Source organism: Anomaloglossus baeobatrachus, chromosome 2 (assembly GCF_048569485.1).
Source record: "Anomaloglossus baeobatrachus isolate aAnoBae1 chromosome 2, aAnoBae1.hap1, whole genome shotgun sequence".
Taxonomy (NCBI): Eukaryota; Metazoa; Chordata; class Amphibia; order Anura; family Aromobatidae; genus Anomaloglossus; species Anomaloglossus baeobatrachus.
Genome location: NC_134354.1, coordinates 748,167,545 through 748,190,435, shown reverse-complemented (window position 1 = coordinate 748,190,435; position 22,891 = coordinate 748,167,545). Strand labels below are relative to the sequence as shown.

At 50.6% G+C, this 22,891-nt stretch overlaps 1 protein-coding gene across 3 annotated transcripts in view; it reads left to right on the top strand.

The window, feature by feature from the left end:
* Positions 1-22,891, top strand: part of DYNC2H1 (dynein cytoplasmic 2 heavy chain 1) — an 852,364-nt gene that overhangs the window by 132,330 nt on the left and 697,143 nt on the right. For all 3 annotated transcript variants that reach the window (XM_075337457.1, XM_075337458.1, XM_075337455.1), the window contains exon 15: positions 11,809-11,907. In XM_075337457.1, the coding sequence (XP_075193572.1) occupies positions 11,809-11,907 (99 nt within the window). The remainder of the gene's footprint in view (positions 1-11,808; positions 11,908-22,891) is intronic.

Sequence of the window (22,891 nt, the reverse complement as noted above, 5' to 3'; positions counted from 1 at the left end):
CAGCTGATGCGTCAGGTGACTGCATCAGGTGATCCATCGCCAGGTCCTGCAAGCAAGGTCCTGCCCCGGGGAGACTGCACACAGCCGGAGCTGGGGTGGCGATACCGTGAGAGGAGATGGGAGCGGGCATGGCACCGGGACCCTGCAGACAGGTGAGTATAACTTTTTTTTTTTTTATTCTACTGTTAACTTTTGTTTTCGCAGCCGCTTCCACCTCCTGCCTGTACATGGCGCCGCACGGCAGCATACATGCACAGGACGGGAGATGGACGCGGCAGTGACGGTACCGGGAGGATTCATGCTTCTGTCTATACTGACAGAAGGAATCCTCTTCCTGTACACGTCACTTTACTACCCACCTCCTGCGCTTATAGCTGCGTTTTTGGTCTTAGAAACGCACCAAAACGCAGCTATTTGCGTTTCTCATTGCGTCTTTCAACATCCCATTGAACTCAATGGATGAAAAGCGCAGTGAAAAACGCGGGAATAATTGACCTGCTGCGTTTTTGTGGTCACCACAAAAACGCAGCTGAAAAAAAACGCTGTGTGGGGACAGCAAAAATGAAAACTCATAGACTTTGCTGGGGAAGCAAAGTCATGCAGTTTTGAGGCCAAAAACGCACCCGAAAAACGCGCAAAAACGCCGAGAAAAACGCACCGTGTGCACATAGCCTAAAGTAGTCTCTGGTATGATGATGTGATATAATCCTGGCAGCCGGAGTCGAAATCCCTAGACTGTGGATATGGTCTCCAATCGGAATCGAAGTCCCTAGATTGAAGCTATGTAGCCAAGTGATCCTCTAGTCGGAGCCAAAGTCCCTAGACCGAGTCCACAAGGCGTCCTGGTTCTGATCCCCTAGCCAGCTCCTAAGAGCTTAGACTGGATCATGTGACATCCATCAACCACTGGTGACTTAAAGAAGTCCCTTTTTATAGCCATAGCCTTCCATTCGGATATACTGTGCCCTTATCGGATTGGTTGTACAAGGTTGCTTCTCTTATTGGGTGAATTTCAAGCTATATTCAAATATCCAGAGACAAGGGTGAGACAGGTAAATTACATCACATTTAGCAATTCACTTAGTAATACAATGGGAAGTTCGCATAATTGAGTTATCTGGGTGTCTGGCCTTCAGTGGCCAAAACAATTACATGAGTCAACAAAAACTTCAATACTAAACTCCCAAGAGTCTTGTAGAACAATGAGGGATTATCCCCCATCTATAAACAAACTATCTTCATGTCTGGCTGAATGTTAAGAAAGTTAACCCATGCGAGGCACTCAGAGACCATGTCGTCAGAGGTGGGTCTATACTACTGGGGAGGAGCTAAATTTTATTGCGTAGTGTCAGCCTCACAGTGGCAACAGCATACACTCATGGTTTCCTGTGTCCCCCAATGAAACAATAGAGAAATAGTTTTTATTGTGCAAAACCAGCGGCACATATTGAAACAATATAAATATGTTATCGCTGTAATTGTACTGACCCGAAGAATACTTATACTGCACGAGGAACGGCATAAAAAGAAATAAAGCCAACTGTTGACCTGCTGTTGATTTTGTTTATTCTACCTCTCAAAGATCACAGTAAGGCTCAGCTCACATTTATTTTGCGCTGAGCGCTTACACAGACGTTTCCGTGTAGATCTCTGAAATACGTGACTCGAACAGAACCCCCAGCGGGAGATTCACTATAATGAGGCAGAGGGAGTCACTATGGACTTTGTCTGGCCTATGATCCAGCATGTCCCTCTTTTTGGGTGTGCACAAAATTGCAGTCGGTCACAGTTTTGTGTGGTGTCAATATGCTCACTGCACTACTAGATAAATCCATAGAGGGATGCAGTTTGTAAAATGGGGTCACTTGTGGAAGGTTTTTGCTGTTCTGGCACCTAATGGGCTCTACTAATGGGACATGATATCGGCAAACCATTCCAGCAAATTCTGAAGTCCGATATGGTGCTCTTTCCCTTTTGAGCTTTGCAGTGTACATAAAGGCTCCTTTAAGGTTTTCAGGCCTCACGGCTACCGGATTGTCAGACTACGCTGCCGCCATGCCATGCAGTCTGACTGTCTGTTGGTCCGGCACTGAGTTCACCTGAGGTCACTTCTGGTGGTTCTCACGGTGCCCTTTGTGTGAGGCACCAGCTGTGGTCTCAGGTGAACTCTTGCCTTGACACACAGTCCATTAACCTGATGTCACAGCTGGCTGCTCATACAGAGGGTACCGTGAGCACCACCAGAAGTGACCTCAGGTGAACTCAGTGCTAGACTGTTGGATTGCTCTGCTGCCTTCACACACAGTCAGGCAGTCCCGCACTGAGTTCACCTGACGTCACTTCTGGCAGCTCCCACACTGCTCTGTGTGTCTCAGAGGCTGTGGTGAATGGGCACATGTTCTAATGACACTGCTCACCATGGCCTCCGGATGTAGCAGAGCCAGGATCGTTGTGGGACATTGTGTGGCTTACGTCGGACCTGCGGGGGTATTTTTGGGGTTAATAAATTGGTGAAAGAGGTTTTTTTTTATTTCTTATTTAAAATAAAGGATTTGTGTGTGTGTTTGTTTTTCTTTTTAATTACAGGCATTATCAACTCAGGGCTTGAAGGCAGCTGGGATTTCTGATAAATCAAAGCTGACATCAACGCCATATATTACCCTCATTGCCATTGCACCAGGGCAATCGGGATGAAACGTATGAAGGGCCACAATTGTTGCATCTAATGGATACGCCTACTGTGGGGCGGCCGCGGGCTGCTATTTTTAGGCTTGTGAGGGCCCAATAACCATGGACCTTCCCAGCCTGAGAATACCAAACCCCAGCTGTCTGCTATATCTGTGCTGGTTATCAAAAATGAAAAGGAGCCCACACGATTTTTTTTAATATTTATTAAAAAAAGATAAATTAGTGGGGGGAGCGTCTTTTTTTTTTTTTTTTATAATTTTACTTTAGTTTGTTGTAGGTGCCTTTTTTGTCACATATTGTTTGCTGTAGGTACCTACCTTTATTTGGCACATATTATTTGCTGTAGGTACCTTTTTTGGCACATATTTGTTGTAGGTGTTTTTTTTTGTCACATACTGTTTGTTGTAGGAGCCTTTTTTGGCACATAATGTTTGCGGTAAGTACCTTTTTTGGCAAATATTGTTTGCTGTAGGTGCCTTTTTTGGCACATAATGTTTGCTGTAGGTGCCTTTTTTTGGCACATATTTGCTGTAGGTGCTTTTTTGGCACATATTGTTTGTTGTACAGTCATGGCTAAAAGTTTTGAGAATGCTACAAATATTAATTTTTACAAAGTCTACTGCTTAAGTTTTTCTAATGGCAATTTGCATTTACTCCAGAATGTCATAAAGAGTGATCAGCTTAACAGCAATTACTTGCAAAGTCAATATTGGCTAAGAAAATGAACTTTAACCCCCAAAAAACATTTCAACATCATTGCATTTCTGCCTTAAAAGGAGCAGCTAACATTGTTTCAGTGTTTGTTCCATTACCACAGGTGTGGGTGTTGATGAGGACAGGGCTGGCGATCAATCAGTCATGATTAAGTAAGAATGACACCACTGGACACTTTAAAAGGAGGCTGGTGCTTGGTATCATTGTTTCTCTTCAGTTAACCATGGTTATCTCTAAAGAAACACGTGCCGCCATCATTGCTCTGCACAAAAATGGCCTAACAGGGAAGAGTATCGCAGCTACAAAGATTGCACCTCAGTCAACAATCTATCGCATCATCAAGAACTTCAAGGAGAGAGCTTCCATTGTTGCCAAAAAGGCTCCAGGGCACCCAAGAAGGACCAGCAAACGCCAGGACCGTATCTTAAAACTGTTTCAGCTGCGGGATCGGACTACCAGCAGTGCCGAACTAGCTCAGCAATGGCAGCAGGCTGGTGTGAGTGCTTCTGCACGCACTGTGAGGCGGAGACTCTTTGAGCAAGGCCTGTTTTCAAGGAGGGCAGCAAAGAAGCCACTTCTCTCCAGAAAAAACATCAGGGACCGACTGATATTCTGCAAAAGGTACAGGGAGTGGACTGCTGAGGACTGGGGTAAAGTCATTTTCTCAGATGAATCCCCTTTTCGATTGTTTGGGACATCTGGAAAACAGCTTATTAGGAGAAGAGGTGAGGGCTACCACCAGTCTTGTCTCATGCCAACTGTTAAGCATCCTGAAACCATTCATGTGTGGGGTTGCTTCTCAGCCAAGGGAATCGGCTCACTCACAGTCTTGCCTAAAAACACAGCCATGAATAAAGAATGGTACCAGAATGTCCTCCAAGAGCAACTTCTCCCAACTGTCCAAGAGCAGTTTGGCGCCCAACAATGCCTTTTCCAGCATGATGGAGCACCTTGCCATAAAGCAAAGGTGATCACTAAATGGCTCATGGAACAAAACATAGAGATTTTGGGTCCATGGCCTGGAAACTCCCCAGATCTTAATCCCATTGAGAACTTGTGGGCAATCATCAAGAGACGGGTGGACAAACAAAAACCAACAAATTCTGGCAAAATGCAAGCATTGCTTATGCAAGAATGGACAGCTATCAGTCAGGATTTGGTCCAGAAGTTGATTGAGAGCATGCCAGGGAGAATTGCAGAGGTCCTGAAGATGAAGGGTCAACACTGCAAATATTGACTTGCTGCATTAACTCATTCTAACTGTCAATATAACCTTTTGGTCTCATAATATGATTGCAATTATATTTCTGTATGTGATGTAAACATCAGACAGACACAATTAAAAACCAGAGGGCAACAGATCATGTGAAAATATAATTTTGGTGTCATTCTCAAAACTTTTGGCCATGACTGTAGGTGCCTTTTTTGGCACAAATTGTAGGTGTTTTTTGGCACATATTGTTTGTTGTATGGGCTTTTATGGCATATGTTACTATGTTATATTTTTTGTTGTAGGTACCTTTTTGTCTCATTATTATTTAATTTCTCCATCGTCTCATTGGGGGACACAGGACCATGGGTTATGCTGCTGTCACTAGGAGGCTGACACTAAGTAGACAGAAAAAGTTAGCTCCTCCCCAGCAGTATACACCCTGAGCCGGAGGCGGACTCAACCAGTTTTTAGCTTAGTGTCGTAGGAGGCTGATGTGGGCCGTCTCGGCCTCCCTCAGCCATTTGTTTTTTGCGCCTTTTTTCCTTTTTTTCGGCGCCGCTCATCACTCTCATACCTGTCTTCTCGTTTCTGCAGGTATTTTCTTCATCACTCATCCCCCGCAGCCCTGTGGGTACCACTCCCCAGGGTCGCAGGGGCTTCAGACTTTGGGCCCTCTCCCCCGTCCATCCCCGTGGTACCACTCCTGGGGGTGTTCGTGTGGGCAGGTTGTCGTGGGCACCCCTGATTCGCCCTGCGGTATCACCCCAAAGGGCGTACAGGGGCATACAGCAAGGATGGGACCTCCGCAGCGCGTCTGAAATCTGATGGGGCCCGCATCGCTGCCTTCTCCTGAAAGGGGGCTCCTTACCCCCATCATGATGTCCACCTCCCTGCCTCAGCACGCTGCTCCCCCGGAGCCAGCAGTCTTCCTGGACGGGGACACGGCACACAGGCAGGGGCAGGGCACCCTGCCTGCACCGCATCCATTTCTGGACCGGCGCCACCGAGATCAGGGAGGACCGACCTTCTCCTACCTTCTTCCCAGGCGGCTGCAAAATTGAGGTCCCGGTCTCGGCCTAGACGCTCTGCGCCCCGGCCACGTCTCAGCAGTCGGCGGCGCGCGCCGGCTCAAGCCCACAGCTCTCTTGGCGCTCCGGTCATCGCCGCTGCCCCACCACTGTTTGCGGGTAGGACCGCCGGTCTCTACCTCCCCGGGCGCCGGCAGCCCCAAAATTTAGGCCCCGGCTCCGGCCTTGTCTCCAGTGTCCCAGGCCCGCCCTCCACTACAGCGCTATTGGTCGCCGTCCGTCCGTCTCCGCCCTCCGCTCTGCCCCAGGCATCACAGGGGGGGCGGTGGCTGTGTTTTTTCCCGCTCTCCAGACTCCATCTTATAAAAAAAAAAAAAAAAAGATAGAAAAGAAATAGAATACCGGTGTGCGGCTGGCTGAGGCTGCAGCAACCGGTTATAACAGTAGAAACAAGCCCTCAAAAGAGCCACAATCATATGAGGATTGTATTTTTATTAGTGTTTTCATGTACATGTATATATGTGTGTATACATATATATATATATATATATATAAATATATATATATATATATATATATATATATATATATATATATATATATATATATATATATATATATATATATATATATATATATATATATATATATATATATATATATATATATATATATATATATATATATATATATATATATATATATATATATATATATATATGTGTATATATATATATATATATATATATATATATATATATATATATATATATATATATATATATATATATATATATATGTATATGTGTATATATAGATTGATTTGTACAGGTGCTCGGGCAACTAGTTGGCTATACATACAGACTTATAGAAGGGAACGGTGGTTTTTCACTGTCAATTTATATTCCCAGAATAATACCTCAATTGTGAATTCACCCAAATCATTCAGATTTAGTGATCACAGCCACCGCAGCCCCTGACACAGCAGGTCCCGGTATCCCGCCCCGGCCGGCTGGTTACCGCCCCGGGCTCAAGCCATAAATCGCAGGACTGGCGCAATCCCCTCGGGGAGTTTTTCACCTTCATCCCCAGGTCCAGACGGCTGTTCCTCCGTAGCCTTTCGACCTCTCGGGTGATGGCCCAGGCGTACCGCCTCTGCTGGATTCCAAGCGGGCGCATGATGTTCAGCACATGAGAATAGCCTGGTTGAAACGGTGAGTCAAGCCATAAAGGTGCGGACAGCCCCTTTTTTCTCTCCTTGCACGCACAGGGGGAGGTGAGTCCCGTACCAGGGACCTTTTTTCCCCCGCTCAACGCGGACCCGCCAGGTCTCGTCTTCTGCGGGCCCCCAGGTTTTCACCTTAATTCCCAGGTCCAGTCTGCCTCTCCTCCGGTAGCCTTTTCGACCTCTCGGGTGATGGCCCAGGCGTTCCACCTCTGCTGGACTCCAACCAGGAGGACCCGGATGTTTGGCGCATAACGATTAGCCTGGTTGAAATGATGGGTCAAGCCTTAAAGGTACGGTCAGCCCTTTTCTCTCAGTGCACTCGCCGGGGGAGTCTTCCGACATCTCTGGTGATGACCCAGGCGTTCCACCCCTGCTGGATTCCGAGCAGGCGCCCGATATTCGGCGCAGGGCGAATAGACTAGAAGAAACGGTGAGTCAGACCATAAGCGCACAGATAGTCCTCTTCTCCTCTCTGAGCTCACAGGTCTCCTCTAGGACTTTTCCGGCAATCCCGTGATGTAGTCAGTGGACATCCAGTAGTTCGCCGAGTTGCTGCATCATCACAGACAACAACCAGACACGACGTTTACCAGCGGTAAGTCTTGTTATTGTCATTAGTCCTTCTCCAAAGGGGCTCCGGAGAGAAGGGGCATGCCCCCCTGTGATCGACCCGCCAGGGTTCCGCCTGGCTTATCATCCCTAACGTGACGTCTCTCAGGGACCCCACGGACACCCTACGCAGCGGACTACGTTCCATCTCTGCCGATTCAGGACTGGTTGACATCTTCGGTAAGTCCCTTATCATCACAGCCCTGGCGTCTGCCAGCTGCACGGCCTGAGCCTATAGCAGCAGGGTGACCACCCGTCGAGACCTCTGACTAAGGATCTGAAACGCGGAGGCGTCATCTAAGGAGTCGCTGGCTTCCCTTCCGCCCTTAGGTGGCCGTCCCTTCGGAGATAGGCTAGTCCAGTGGATCCCCTAGGCTACGTGAGGGTGGAGTACTCTTTCCCCTAGGCTACGTGAGGGAAGAGCACAGCTCTTTCCCAGCATCGGCCCAGACGCTCGGGATCGTCGCCTCACCGCTCGGTCCCAGTCCGTTCGGGCCGCAACCGTCAGGGCGCCTCTATCTCTCAACAGTCCCTCCGCCTTGCATCGCTGCGGACCATTCCAGCTTTGTTTAAGAAGCGCTTGCAGGGATAAGGGCGGCTGTCCCTGCACAGCCTACTCGACAGGGCCGCTAAGTTCACTCCACCCATAAACGACCTGGTGGTTCAGACTTCCCCTAGTCTTGCGGTTTAGACAGTCATTGTCACTCCTTCGCTACTAGGGTAGCTGAGCTACCTCTTGGAGTCCTATCAGACCCCGGCCCGGTAGATCATTCCCTTAGGCACGGTATTCGAGCCCGTCCGAGGGAAGTTACTCTTCACGCAGGAGTAGTTTTCTTCCCCGCACCGAGTCGGGTTCGGTATACGAGTCCTTGGCTGTTGGTGGAGGTGATAGCGGCGGTACACTTACCAATTTTTCATCTTTGGCCTTCCACGGGATCCCACTGAAGAACGAAGACAGGTAGCTTCCGTTTGCCCTGGGAACCCGCCAACCCCTTCCTAGTGGACCAGTCTTCGTAACCGTCCCTCGGGAGGGTCCTCTCTCCTTCTCCTCTGGAGGATGGTATCTACCGTCACCAGTCTCCTGTGCTAGGGTACGCTATCCCACCATCCCACAACACGGTCCCGAGGGACACCACTAGAGGTTGTCCCCCCTTATCAACATTCTGGAAATCAGAGCCTCCGGTTAGCCGGTTACGATTTCTTCACTGGGACGAGGTTGTCCGGTCAGGTTCCAGTCGAACCATGCCACAGCGGTGGTGTGCATCATCCACCGGGGAAGCGCAGGGAGCGTCATGACAAGGGAAGAGGTTAAGAGGATCTTGCTCTGGGCCGGATCTCGTCGCTCTATAATCTCGGCAGTACACATCCCTACCGTGGACGTTTGGACGGCCGTTTTTTCCCGGCAGGAAGGGCCTCGCCTAGGCAAATGGCCCTTCAACAGGGTCGTCACCAGCCAGATCTACGACGAAGGAAAACCTACAGTCGTGGTCCTATTGACCTCCCGATCCAGCTTTCAAGTCAACGGTGCATCAAGGGTGCCCTCCTTCTCTGCACTAGGTGTCGACGCCCTCGCCCGGCCGGGAGGCCAGTTCAATCTCTTGGGCATCTTCCCACGGCTTCCCATGATCTCGAGGGTTCTCAAGTTGGACCAAGGCAGAGGGTGGCTCTGGAGTGGCCCAGGCGACCATAGTTCACAAAACTCACTCAACTCCTCGCAGATACCCCGTGGCGACTTCCAGACCGTCCAGTTCTTCTGAGTCGGGGCCCTCTCTTCCACGAGGTCGCAAAGGTCCTAGGTTTGCCGGCCTTAATAGCGGATCCCGGGTACTTGCTTGCACAGGCCGGTTGGCAAGAAGGATGCAGACAATGATGGAGACCGGGAAGATTTATTACCAGACGTGAAGAGCTCCTCCGGGGTGTGAGGAGCACATCTTCTCTTCTCTTCTCTTCTCTCTCTCTCTCTCTCTCTCTCTCTCTCCCTTCCGGCACTGCTGCCATGCTTGCAGTGAGATCTGGATGCGTTTTTCTAGGGCGTCCCTCTAGGGGCCGAGTGTCGACGCGGTCATTTCAATTTCAGAGACATCACTTCTCGTCCCACGATCAGGGTTTTTCACGCAGAGAAGCGTCCGTCCGGCTCGGCGGCATCACCGTCCACTAGAAACGTGGGACCTTAATCTAGAGATGGGTTTGCTTCAGGGCTCCCGGTTTGGACCTTGCCGAGTACTTCCTACTCCCACCTGTTTGGATAGGTGGACTCCTCGTGGCCGTCTCTTTCTACAAGGGGCATCAGGGCGGACAGCCCTCTCTTGTTGCTTTTTCCCCCCTTTTCCGGGTCCTCCAACAGGACAAGGGGGGTGCTCCGGCCACAACTCTCTTTTTCGTTCAAGGCAGCCCGCCTTCCTTCCAGATAGGGAGATTGAGTTTCGAAATCGGTCCTAGTCTCTTCTCTCAGCCTGAAAAGAGGGCCTAGTTTGTTCCTGAGCTGGTACGAGCCCTCAGTCATTTACGTCTTCAGGACCGCACTTTCGGTTTACGCCGGCAGTCAGTTCCTCTTTTCACCCGCTCCCAGGAGTCGCATGCTGGCGCCCAGGTCCAAGATTGCCACATGGATCCATTCCGTGATGTTGTGAAGCCTATTGCATAGAGGACGGACCTCTACCGCATTCTACCGTCCAAGGGGAGCCTCTTGGAGGATTGGACTTCAGACGTTTGGTCGACCATGTCCACCGGGCCTCCACCTGGTCTACTCTGCATACCTTTACTAGTTCCTATCAGGTTCACACACATGCTTTGGCAGAGGCCAGTCTTGCCGTTATCTTTGCGGGAGGCAGAAGCACACCTGTACCAAGGTAGGTCTTTGTAGGTCTGGGTCAAGCCCGACAGGAGGAAGCGGTTTCCTACCGATCTCCGGTGATGGTTCTCTTCCCACCCAGGGACTGCTTTTGGACGTCCCATGGTCCTGTGTCCCCCAATGAGACGATGGAGAAAGAAGGATTTTTGTGTACTCACCGTAAAATCTCTTTCTCTGAGTCTTCATTGGGGGACACAGCACCCACCCTGCTTGTGTTTTTTGGTTGCATATTACCTGCCTATTGCCTCAGTGGCCATATTCCCAGGCCACTGGTCGCATGACTAATTGTTTATAGTTGTTACCTAGTTTTATCTAGAGTTGTTTGGTTCTCCTCCTACTGCTTGTGCACTAAACTGGTTGAGTCCGCCTCCGGCTCAGGGTGTATACTGCTGGGGAGGAGCTAACTTTTTCTGTCTACTTAGTGTCAGCCTCCTAGTGACAGCAGCATAACCCATGGTCCTGTGTCCCCCAATGAAGACTCAGAGAAAGAGATTTTACGGTGAGTACACAAAAATCCTTCTTTTTATTTGGGGAAAAATGCTGAAAAAAGCCACTTTGCTGCAGTTACTATAACTTTCTTTTTTTACATAAATCATGCTATAAGGAGAATAGGAGAGCATTTAAGGGACATAAGACTAAGGAATGATACTCCACTGGCAAAACATGTGAATACAGCTCATGGAGGAGATACTAGCCATGTGACCTTTCAAGACATTGATGTTGTCCCACCGCTCAAACGAGGGGGTGACTAGGATAAGAAAATCCTCCAAAAAGAATCAAGATGGATATTTCGGTTAAAAACTGTCTACCCCCTTGGTCTGAATGAGTCTTTATCTTTTGCACCCTTTCTGTAGGTGTAGGACTAGTGACAGTTAGGAGGGACAGCCACCGTACGAGCGGGGGCGCCAACCAACGCATATTAGGGTGCCAACCTCCGCAGGTAGGTAGGGTTAGACTTTTCTAGTTAGAATAGCCGGTGGTGGAGTTGCTAGATCTCTTTTTTTTTTTCCTCTTTACCATTATTTCCAATGCGGTCTTAATGCCCTATTCTCATTGAGCATTGATTATATATAAATAATGCTATTCATTTATTATACAGGTTGTTGCAATCCTGTGTAGTTCAATGTGTATATTAATCAAAGCTTTGTGACGTACTGTACATGTAGTAATGTTTATTGTGCATAAAAATATACAGTATGCGTGATGTAAAATTATTTTTTTTTTAATGTTTTTTACTTTTATTAGACCTTGCAATTTTCTATTATTATTTTTTGTCTACCGTATACGCCAGTACATTACCTTGTATATAGCTATTCAATAATAAACTTGGTTAGATAGTCCTGTGTGTGTTCAGAGGATCCCGGCCTGTTTGCCCAAACGAGGAAACGCCACATTTTCTGTCTTTAGGATTGTCCATGTTACGCATTGATTGTTGAATTTGCTGCGACAGACGACACTTACACTTTGTGATTCGCAGGTCGTTACTTTAATGAGCGTCGATTTGCTTCGTCAACAACAACGATGGAAAGACGGACTTTTGGAAATGCGCAGTGTGGTCTCCAGTCTTGAATATCAGGTATTCTTCCTTTGGGCAGTGTTTTCTATCATTTAAATGTGTCTGATAGCAGAGAATTTAGTGATCATGAAGGGAGATTGACTATGTAAAATGCAGGCAGTGCTTCACATGTATTGTGTGCTTTAGAAACTTTTTCACCTTCTTTGAACCTCTTGGAACTGAGAATGGCTAACGAGTAATGAACAATGTGATGAATAATGCTGTAAAATGTGGCAGTGATGTCCAGTGAGCCGCACCACATTTATCATTCTTATCATTCTTTGTGCCCCAAAATTGTAAATTTTACGCCTTTTCATTGGTGCATTTTACATGACATTTATTGATAAATCTTTCCAATTGTCTCCTCACGTATTAGTGGAATGGCTACATTGACTCTAAATTAACTCATTGTATAGGAGTTAAGGCCGCTTTTCACGCTGCGATATCGTGACCGATATCGCTAGCGTGCGTACCCACCCCCATCGGTTGTGCGACACGGGCAAATCGCTGCCCGTGGCGCACAACATCGCGCGGACCCGTCACACTACTTACCTGCCTACCGACGTCTCTGTGACCGGCGAACTGTCTCCTTTCTAAGGGGGCGGTTCGTTCAGCGTCACAGCAGCGTCACTGAACCGCCGCCCAATAGAAGTGGAGGGGCGGAGATGAGCGGGACGTAACATCCCGCCCACCTCCTTCCTTCCTCATTGCCGGCGGCCGCAGGTAAGGTGAGGTTCCTCGTTCCTGCGGTGTCACACATAGCGATGTGTGCTGCCGCAGGAGCGACGAACTACTTCGTACACCGATCAGCAGCAGATATTTGAGAATGGACCCCCATGTCACTGATGAGCGATTTTGAAAGTTTTTGCGACGATTCAAAATCGCTCATAGGTGTCACACGCAAAGACATCGCTAAAGCGATCGGATGTGCGTCACAAATTCCGTGACCCCAACGAGATCGCTCGGGCGATGTCGCAGCGTGTAAAGCCCGCTTTAGTGGTGGTGATGTCTTCCTTTTTTTTCGCATGTGCTCTGGCGTCAAATGTTTGTAACAGTAGTGACTGAATCACTCTCCAATCACTGCTGCCTAACTATGTAGATACTGCCTTCAATCATGGATACCAGCTTTTAAATGGCTTGGTTGCTGATAGTGACTGTGTAGGGACAATATACAGCTTTTTTCTTTGTCGCTCCTTATTGGGAGACCCAGACAATTGGGTGTATAGCTTATGCCTCCGGAGGCCACACAAAGTATTACACTAAAAGTGTAAAGCCCCTCCCCTTCAGCCTATACACCCCCCGTACTGCTACGGGCTCATCAGTTTTTATGCTTTGTGCGAAGGAGGTCAGACATGCACGCATAGCTCCACAGCTTAGTCAGCAGCAGCTGCTGACTATGTCGGATGGAAGAAAAGAGGGCCCATAACAGGGCCCCCAGCATGCTCCCTTCTCACCCCACTCTTGTCGGCGGTGTTGTTAAGGTTGAGGTACCCATTGCGGGTACGGAGGCTGGAGCCCACATGCTGCTTTCCTTCCCCATCCCTCAATTAGGGCTCTGGGTGAAGTGGGATCCTTTCGGTCTCCAGGCACAGGAGACCGTGCTCCATCCACAGCTCCTGAGGACCATGCTGGATAGGAGCCGAGTATCGTTCAGGGACATGGCCCTGCTACTTTGAGGTACTCTGTGTCCCCGTGGGGACCGCGCACAGCAACACTCCAGCATTGCTGGGTGTGCTAGTGCACCGGGGACAGCAGCGCTGACTGCGTTTGTGCCATTACACACTTCAGCGTCGCTGAGTGTGTTCGTGTAGGGGGACTGCCGCGCTGACCGCCGCTGCCATGGTTATCACTGCGGCGCGGCTGGGACTGTTAGTGCGCCGGGGACTTCCGCGCCGACCGCGCTTATACGGCGGCCGCGCTTATAACTCGAGTCCCCGGCTTTTGCGGCCTAGTCTCGTTTTCTTCCCACCCCCAGCCCTGCCAGTCAGGGGAAGGGCGGGACGCTGTACAGGACGGCAGCACTGAGGGCTGGAGCATGCTTTGCATACTCCACCCCCCTCACTCTGCACAGTGGGGCACCAGTTCCCGCACTTTTCTGGGTCACGCCCACGGCTCCCTCCTCTCCTCAGGACGCCGGCAGCCATTCCTCTCAGCTCTGCTAACGCTGGAGAGGAGAGACAAGCTCAAGGAGACCCAGGCAGGATTTCTGGTGCCCACACAACCGCTTTGCGAAGGCGGTAAGCAGCACCTGTGGTGCTGGCCCCACTAGTGCAGAAGTGTACTTATAGATTATATGATTATAGACTATACTTTACACTGTATGGTGCACTGTTGATTTTTGTCTATATAACCTCCTGTATTGCTCAGAGGAGACAACAGCATGTCGTCCACAAATAGCAAGGGTGCCGAAGCACAGACTTACTATGCTGCCTGTGCAGCATGTACGGCTATACTGCCGGCAGGTTCCACTGACCCTCATTGTGTGCAATGCTCGGCCCCTGTGGCACTTTCTCAGCCGGAGCCTCTGCTAAGGGCGGCCCAGGGAGAACCACCTGTTAACACTGTCCAGGTGACAGGGACGGAGTTTGCAGTTTTTACTGAAAGACTTTCTGAGACTATGGCTAAGATATTAGAAGCCTTGCAGTCCAGGCCGGCATCTCAAGCCATGGGCACTGTGGAATCATTGCCCCCTGGTCCCCCTCAGTGGGAACAACAATGTCCTCCCGGGGGGTCTCATGGATCCCAGGGTGAGGTCTCTGACACGGACCGCAGCCCCAGACCGATTAAGCGAGCTCGCTATGATATCCCCTCGACATCATCACAATGTTCAGGGTCTCAGCGAGAGGACTCTCTGTATGATGAGGCGGAGGTAGCTGATCAGGATTCTGATCCTGAAGCCGCTCTCAACCTTGATACTCCTGATGGGGACGCCATAGTGAATGATCTTATTGCGTCCATCAATGAAATGTTGGATATTTCTCCCTCAGCTCCTCCAGTGGAGGAGTCAGCTTCTCAGCAGGAGAAATTCCGTTTCAGGTTTCCCAAGCGTACAAAGAGTATGTTTCTGGACCACTCTGACTTCAGAGAGGCAGTCCAGAAACACCGAGCTTGTCCAGATAAGCGTTTTTCCAAGCGCCTTAAGGATACACGTTACCCTTTCCCCCCTGACGTGGTCAAGGGCTGGACTCAGTGTCCCAAGGTGGATCCTCCAATCTCCAGACTGGCGGCTAGATCCATAGTTGCAGTGGAAGATGGAGCTTCACTCAAGGATGCCACTGACAGACAGATGGAGCTCTGGTTGAAATCCATCTATGAAGCTATCGGCGCGTCTTTTGCTCCAGCATTCGCAGCCGTATGGGCACTCCAAGCTATCTCAGCTGGTCAGGCGCAAATTGACGCACTCACACGTACGTCTGCGCCGCAGGTGGCGTCTATAACCTCTCAAACGTCGGCATTTGCGTCCTACGCTATTAATGCTGTCCTGGACTCTGCGAGCCGTACGGCGGTTGCAGCCGACAATTCGGTGGCAATACGCAGGGCCTTGTGGCTGCGGGAATGGAAGACAGATTCGGCTTCCAAAAAGTGCTTAACTGGATTGCCATTTTCTGGCGACCGTTTGTTTGGTGAGAGATTGGATGAAATCATCAAACAATCCAAGGGAAAGGAAACATCCTTACCCCAGGCCAAACCAAAAACACCCCAACAGAGGAGGGGACAGTCGAGGTTTCGGTCCTTTCGGGGTGCGGGCAGGTCCCAATTCTCCTCGTCCAAAAGGCCTCAGAAGGATCAGAGGAACTCCGACGCATGGCGGTCTAAATCACGCCCTAAAAAGACCGCCGGAGGTGCCGCTACTAAGGCGGCTTCCTCATGACTTACGGCCTCCTCACACCGCATCCTCGGTCGGTGGCAGGCTCTCCCGCTTTTGCGACACCTGGCTGCCACAAGTAAAAGACCGTTGGGTGAGAGACATTTTGTCTCACGGTTACAGGATAGAGTTCAGCTCTCGTCCTCCGACTCGATTCTTCAGAACATCTCCGCCTCCCGAGCGAGCCGAGGCTCTTCTGCAGGCGGTGGGCATTCTGAAGGCAGAAGGAGTGGTGGTCCCGATTCCTCTTCAGCAACAGGGCCGCGGTTTCTACTCCAACCTGTTTGTGGTTCCAAAGAAGGACGGGTCCTTCCGTCCTGTTTTGGACCTAAAAATGCTCAACAAACACGTAAGGACCAGGCGGTTCCGGATGGAATCCCTCCGCTCCGTCATCGCCTCAATGTCCCAAGGAGATTTCCTAGCATCGATCGATATCAAGGATGCTTATCTCCACGTACCAATCGCTCCAGAGCATCAGCGCTTCTTGCGCTTCGCCATAGGAGACGAACACCTTCAGTTCGCGGCACTGCCGTTCGGCCTGGCGACAGCCCCAAGGGTTTTCACCAAGGTCATGGCTACAGTAGTTGCGGTCCTCCACTCTCAGGGTCACTCAGTGATACCTTACTTAGACGATCTGCTGGTCAAGGCACCCTCTCAAGAGGCATGCCAACACAGCCTCAACGTTACTCTGGAGATTCTCCAGAGTTTCGGGTGGATCATCAATTTTCCAAAGTCAAATCTGACACCGGTCCAATCGCTGACATATCTTGGCATGGAGTTTCATACTCTTCCAGCGATAGTGAAGCTTCCGCTGGACAAACAGCGTTCACTACAGACAGGGGTGCAATCTCTCCTTCAAGGTCGGTCACACCCCTTGAGGCGCCTCATGCACTTCCTGGGGAAGATGGTGGCAGCAATGGAAGCAGTTCCTTTCGCGCAGTTTCACCTGCGTCCACTTCAATGGGACATCCTACGCAAGTGGGACAGGATGCCGACGTCCCTAGACAGGAACGTTTCCCTCTCTCAGGCAACTAAAGCTTCCCTTCGGTGGTGGCTTCTTCCCACTTCATTATCGAAGGGGAAATCCTTCCTACCCCCATCCTGGGCGGTGGTCACGACGGACGCGAGTCTGTCAGGGTGGGGAGCAGTTTTTCTCCACCACAGGGCTCAGGGTACGTGGACTCAGCAAGAGTCCTCACTTCAGATCAATGTTCTGGAGATCAGGGCAGTGTATCTTGCCCTAAAAGCGTTCCAGCAGTGGCTGGAAGGCAAGCAGATCCGAATTCAGTCGGACAACTCCACAGCGGTGGCTTACATCAACCACCAAGGTGGGACACGCAGTCGGCAAGCCTTCCAGGAAGTCCGGCGGATTCTGCTGTGGGTGGAAGCCACAGCATCCACCATATCCGCAGTTCACATCCCGGGCGTAGAAAACTGGGAAGCAGACTTTCTCAGTCGCCAGGGCATGGACGCAGGGGAATGGTCCCTTCACCCGGACGTGTTTCAGGAGATCTGTTGCCGCTGGGGGCTGCCGGACGTCGACCTAATGGCGTCACGGCACAACAACAAGGTCCCAACATTCATGGCTCGATCTCAAGATCACAGAGCTCTGGCGGCAGACGCCTTAGTTCAGGATTGGTCGCAGTTTCGGCTTCCTTATGTGTTTCCTCCTCTGGCACTGTTGCCCAGAGTGTTACGCAAGATCAGGGCCGACTGCCGCCGCGTCATCCTCGTCGCTCCAGACTGGCCGAGGAGGTCGTGGTACCCGGATCTGTGGCATCTCACGGTCGGCCAACCGTGGGCACTGCCAGACCGACCAGATTTGCTGTCTCAAGGGCCGTTTTTCCATCTGAATTCTGCGGCCCTCAACCTGACTGTGTGGCCATTGAGTCCTGGATCCTAGCGTCTTCAGGATTATCTCAAGAGGTCATTGCCACTATGAGACAGGCTAGGAAACCTACGTCCGCCAAGATCTACATTTCTCGAACGGCGCCCCTGCGCCGCTCGGATGCACTCTTTGTCCTTGTCGCTGGCCAGCGTAAAGGGACACAAGCTTCCAAGTCAACCCTGGCTCGGTGGATCAAGGAACCAATTCTCGAAGCTTACCTTTCCTCGGGGCTTCCGGTTTCCTCAGGACTGAAGGTCCAATTCTACCAGGGCCGTGGGAGCGTCCTGGGCCTTGCGACACCAGGCTACGGCTCAGCAGGTGTGTCAAGCAGCTACCTGGTCGAGCCTGCACACTTTCACGAAACACTATCAGGTGCATACCTATGCTTCGGCAGATGCCAGCCTAGGTAGGCCAGTCCTTCAGGCGGCAGTTGCCCACCTGTAGGACGGAGCCGCTACGGCTCTATTATGAGGTATTATTTACCCACCCAGGGACTGCTTTTGGACGTCCCAATTGTCTGGGTCTCCCAATAAGGAGCGACAAAGAAGAAGGGAATTTTGTTTACTTACCGTAAATTCCTTTTCTTCTAGCTCCAATTGGGAGACCCAGCACCCGCCCCTGTTTTTGTATAACACATGTTGTTCATGTTAAATGGTTTCAGTTCTCCGATATTCCTTCGGATTGAATTTACTTTAAACCAGTTTATAATTTTTTCGTCCTTCGGGCTTTTGCACCAAAACTGATGAGCCCGTAGCAGTACGGGGGGTGTATAGGCTGAAGGGGAGGGGCTTTACACTTTTAGTGTAATACTTTGTGTGGCCTCCGGAGGCATAAGCTATACACCCAATTGTCTGGGTCTCCCAATTGGAGCTAGAAGAAAAGGAATTTACGGTAAGTAAACAAAATTCCCTTTTTTTTTTAAATAAATAATTTTTAAAAACCGGTGTACTGTGCCCCCCATTTTGATTCTCAGTCATTATAAAGCTAACAGCTGGGGGCTGGTATTCTTAGGCTGGGGAGGTCCATGGTTATTGGCCCCCCCAGGCTAAAAATATCAGCCCGAAGTGCCCAGAATTGTCATATCCATTAGATGTAACTATTCCAGGACTTTACCCGGCTCATCCTGATTGTCTTGGTGTGGTGGCAATCGTGGTAATATAAGGGGTTAATGACAGCTCACAGCTGCCACTAAGCCCTAGATTAGTTATGGGTAGGAGTCCCTATTACTAATCCTGTAAGTGAAAAGAAATAAACACCAACACCGAAAAAATCCTTTATTTGAAATAAAATGCAAGACAAACCCACAGTTTTTCTTCAATTTTTTAACCCACCAAATGCCCAGGTCCGATGTAATCCACCCAAGTTCCCACGACGATCCCGTGTCTGCCACATACTGAACTCTCAGTGGGCGGGCACATTACAGTACTTGACCACCCACTGCGACTTCAGACAGACATTTCTTCACCAAATCTGCATCTTTTAGCAAAAAAACACATTTAAACGCAATGCTGTTTTGATGCGAAATTGATGTATTTTTTGGCTAAAGATGCAGATTTGGTGCAGGAAGTTGGTGCATAAATTTCAGCATCAAATTGACACCAAAAATGGAAAAGAAATGTCTGCACCAGATTTTTGCACCAAATTTACATCATCTGGAGAAAACCCCATTTCTTTGGCGCTCCATTGGGAGACCCAGACAATTGGGTGTATAGCTATGCCTCCGGAGGCCACACAAAGTATTACACTAAAAGTGTAAAGCCCCTCCCCTTCAGCCTATACACCCCCCGTGCTGCCACGGGCTCCTCAGTTTTTATGCTTTGTGCGAAGGAGGCAGACATCCACGCATAGCTCCACAGCTTAGTCAGCAGCAGCTGCTGACTATGTCGGATGGAAGAAAAGAGGGCCCATAACAGGGCCCCCAGCATGCTCCCTTCTCACCCCACTCTTGTCGGCGGTGTTGTTAAGGTTGAGGTATCCATTGCGGGTACGGAGGCTGGAGCCCACATGCTGTTTTCCTTCCCCATCCTGCTTAGGGCTCTGGGTGAAGTGGGATCCTATCGGTCTCCAGGCACATGAGACCGTGCTCCATCCACAGCTCCTGAGGACTCTGCTGGATAGGAGCCGAGTATCGTTCAGGGACATGGCCCTGCCACTTTGAGGTACTCTGTGTCCCCGTGGGGACCGCGCACAGCAACACTCCAGCATTGCTGGGTGTGCTAGTGCACCGGGGACCGCGGTGCTGACTGCGTTTGTGCCTTTACACACTGCAGCGTCGCTGAGTGTGTTAGTGTATGGGGACTGCCGCGCTGACCGCCGCTGCCATTATCACTGCGGCGCGGCTGGGACTGTTAGTGCGCCGGGGACTTCCGCGCCGACCGCGCTTATACGGCGGCCGCGCTTATAACTTTAGTCCCCGGCTTTTGCGGCCTAGTCTCATTCTTTTCCCGCCCCCAGGCCTGCCAGTCAGGGGAAGGGCGGGACGCTGTAAAGGACGTCAGCAACTGAGGCTGGAGCATGCTTTGCATACTCCACCCCCCTCACTGTGCACAGTGGGGCACCGGATTCCCGCACTTTCTAGGGCACGCCCACGGCCCCCTCCTCTCCTCAGGACGCCAGCAGCCATTCCTGTCAGCTCTGCTAACGCTGGAGAAGGGAGACAAGCTCAGGGAGACCCAGGCAGGAATTCTGGTGACCACACAACCGCATTGTGCGGGCGGTAAGCAGCACCTAGGTGCTGGCCCCACTGGTGCAGAAGTGTACTTATAGATTATATGATTATAGGCTATACTTTACACTGTATGGTGCACGGTTGTTTTTGGCTATATACCCTCCTGTATTGCTCAGAGGAGACAACAGCATGTCGTCCACAAATAGCAAGGGTGCCAAAGCACAGACTTACTATGCTGCCTGTGCAGCATGTACGGCTATACTGCCGGCAGGTTCCACTGACCCTCATTGTGTGCAATGCTCGGCCCCTGTGGCACTTACTCAGCCGGAGCCTCTGCTAAGGGTGGCCCAGGGAGAACCACCTGTTAACACTGTCCAGGTGACAGGGACGGAGTTTGCAGTTTTTACTGAAAGACTTTCTGAGACTATGGCTAAGATATTAGAAGCCTTGCAGTCCAGGCCGGCATCTCAAGCCATGGGCACTGTGAAATCATTGCCCCCTGGTTCCCCTCAGTTGGAACAACAATGTTCTCCCGGGGTGTCTCATAGATCCCAGGGTGAGGTCTCTGACATGGAACGCAGTCCCAGACCGACTAAGCGAGCTCGCTATGAAATCCCCTCGACATCATCACATTGTTCAGGGTCTCAGCGAGAGGACTCTCTGTATGATGAAGCGGAGCTAGCTGATCAGGATTCTGATCCTGAAGCCGCTCTCAACCTTGATACTCCTGATGGGGACGCCATAGTGAATGATCTTATTGCGTCCATCAATCAAATGTTGGATATTTCTCCCTCAGCTCCTCCAGTGGAGGAGTCCGCTTCTCAGCAGGAGAAATTCCGTTTCAGGTTTCCTAAGCGTACAATGAGTATGTTTCTGGACCACTCTGACTTCAGAGAGGCAGTCCAGAAACACCGAGCTTGTCCAGATAAGCGTTTTTCCAAGCGCCTTAAGGATACACGTTACCCTTTCCCCCCTGACGTGGTCAAGGGCTGGACTCAGTGTCCCAAGGTGGATCCTCCAATCTCCAGACTGGCGGCTAGATCCATAGTTGCAGTGGAAGATGGAGCTTCACTCAAGGATGCCACTGACAGACAGATGGAGCTCTGGTTGAAATCCATCTATGAAGCTATCGGCGCGTCTTTGCTCCAGCATTCGCAGCCGTATGGGCACTCCAAGCTATCTCAGCTGGTCAGGCGCAAATTGACGCACTCACACGTACGTCTGCGCCGCAGGTGGCGTCCATAACCTCTCAAACGTCGGCATTTGCGTCCTACGCTATTAATGCTGTCCTGGACTCTGCGAGCCGTACGGCGGTTGCAGCCGACAATTCGGTGGCAATACGCAGGGCCTTGTGGCTACGGGAATGGAAGGCAGATTCGGCTTCCAAAAAGTGCTTAACTGGTTTGCCATTTTCTGGCGACCGCTTGTTTGGTGAGAGATTGGATGAAATCATCAAACAATCCAAGGGAAAGGAAACATCCTTACCCCAGGCCAAACCAAAAACACCCCAACAGAGGAGGGGACAGTCGAGGTTTCGGTCCTTTCGGGGGGCGGGCAGGTCCCAATTTTCCTCGTCCAAAAGGCCTCAGAAGGATCAGAGGAACTCCGACGCATGGCGGTCCAAATCACGCCCTAAAAAGACCGCCGGAGGTGCCGCTACCAAGGCGGCTTCCTCATGACTTACGGCCTCCTCACACCGCATCCTCGGTCGGTGGCAGGCTCTCCCGCTTTTGCGACACCTGGCTGCCACAAGTAAAAGACCGTTGGGTGAGAGACATTTTGTCTCACGGTTACAGGATAGAGTTCAGCTCTCGTCCTCCGACTCGATTCTTCAGAACATCTCCGCCTCCCGAGCGAGCCAAGGCTCTTCTGCAGGCGGTGGGCATTCTGAAGGCAGAAGGAGTGGTGGTTCCGGTTCCTCTTCAGCAACAGGGTCACGGTTTCTACTCCAACCTGTTTGTGGTTCCAAAGAAGGACGGGTCTTTCCGTCCTGTTTTGGATCTAAAACTGCTCAACAAACACGTAATGACCAGGCGGTTCCGGATGGAATCCCTCCGCTCCGTCATCGCCTCAATGTCCCAAGGAGATTTCCTAGCATCGATCGATATCAAAGATGCTTATCTCCACGTACCGATTGCTCCAGAGCATCAGCGCTTCCTGCGCTTCGCCATAGGAGACGAACACCTTCAGTTCGCGGCACTGCCGTTCGGCCTGGCGACAGCCCCAAGGGTTTTCACCAAGGTCATGGCTACAGTAGTTGCGGTCCTCCACTCTCAGGGTCACTCGGTGATACCTTACTTAGACGATCTGCTGGTCAAGGCACCCTCTCAAGAGGCATGCCAACACAGCCTCAACGTTACTCTGGAGACTCTCCAGAGTTTCGGGTGGATCATCAATTTTCCAAAGTCAAATCTGACACCGGTCCAATCGCTGACATATCTTGGCATGGAGTTTCATACTCTTCCAGCGATAGTGAAGCTTCCGCTGGACAAACAGCGTTCACTACAGACAGGGGTGCAATCTCTCCTTCAAGGTCGGTCACACCCCTTGAGGCGCCTCATGCACTTCCTGGGGAAGATGGTGG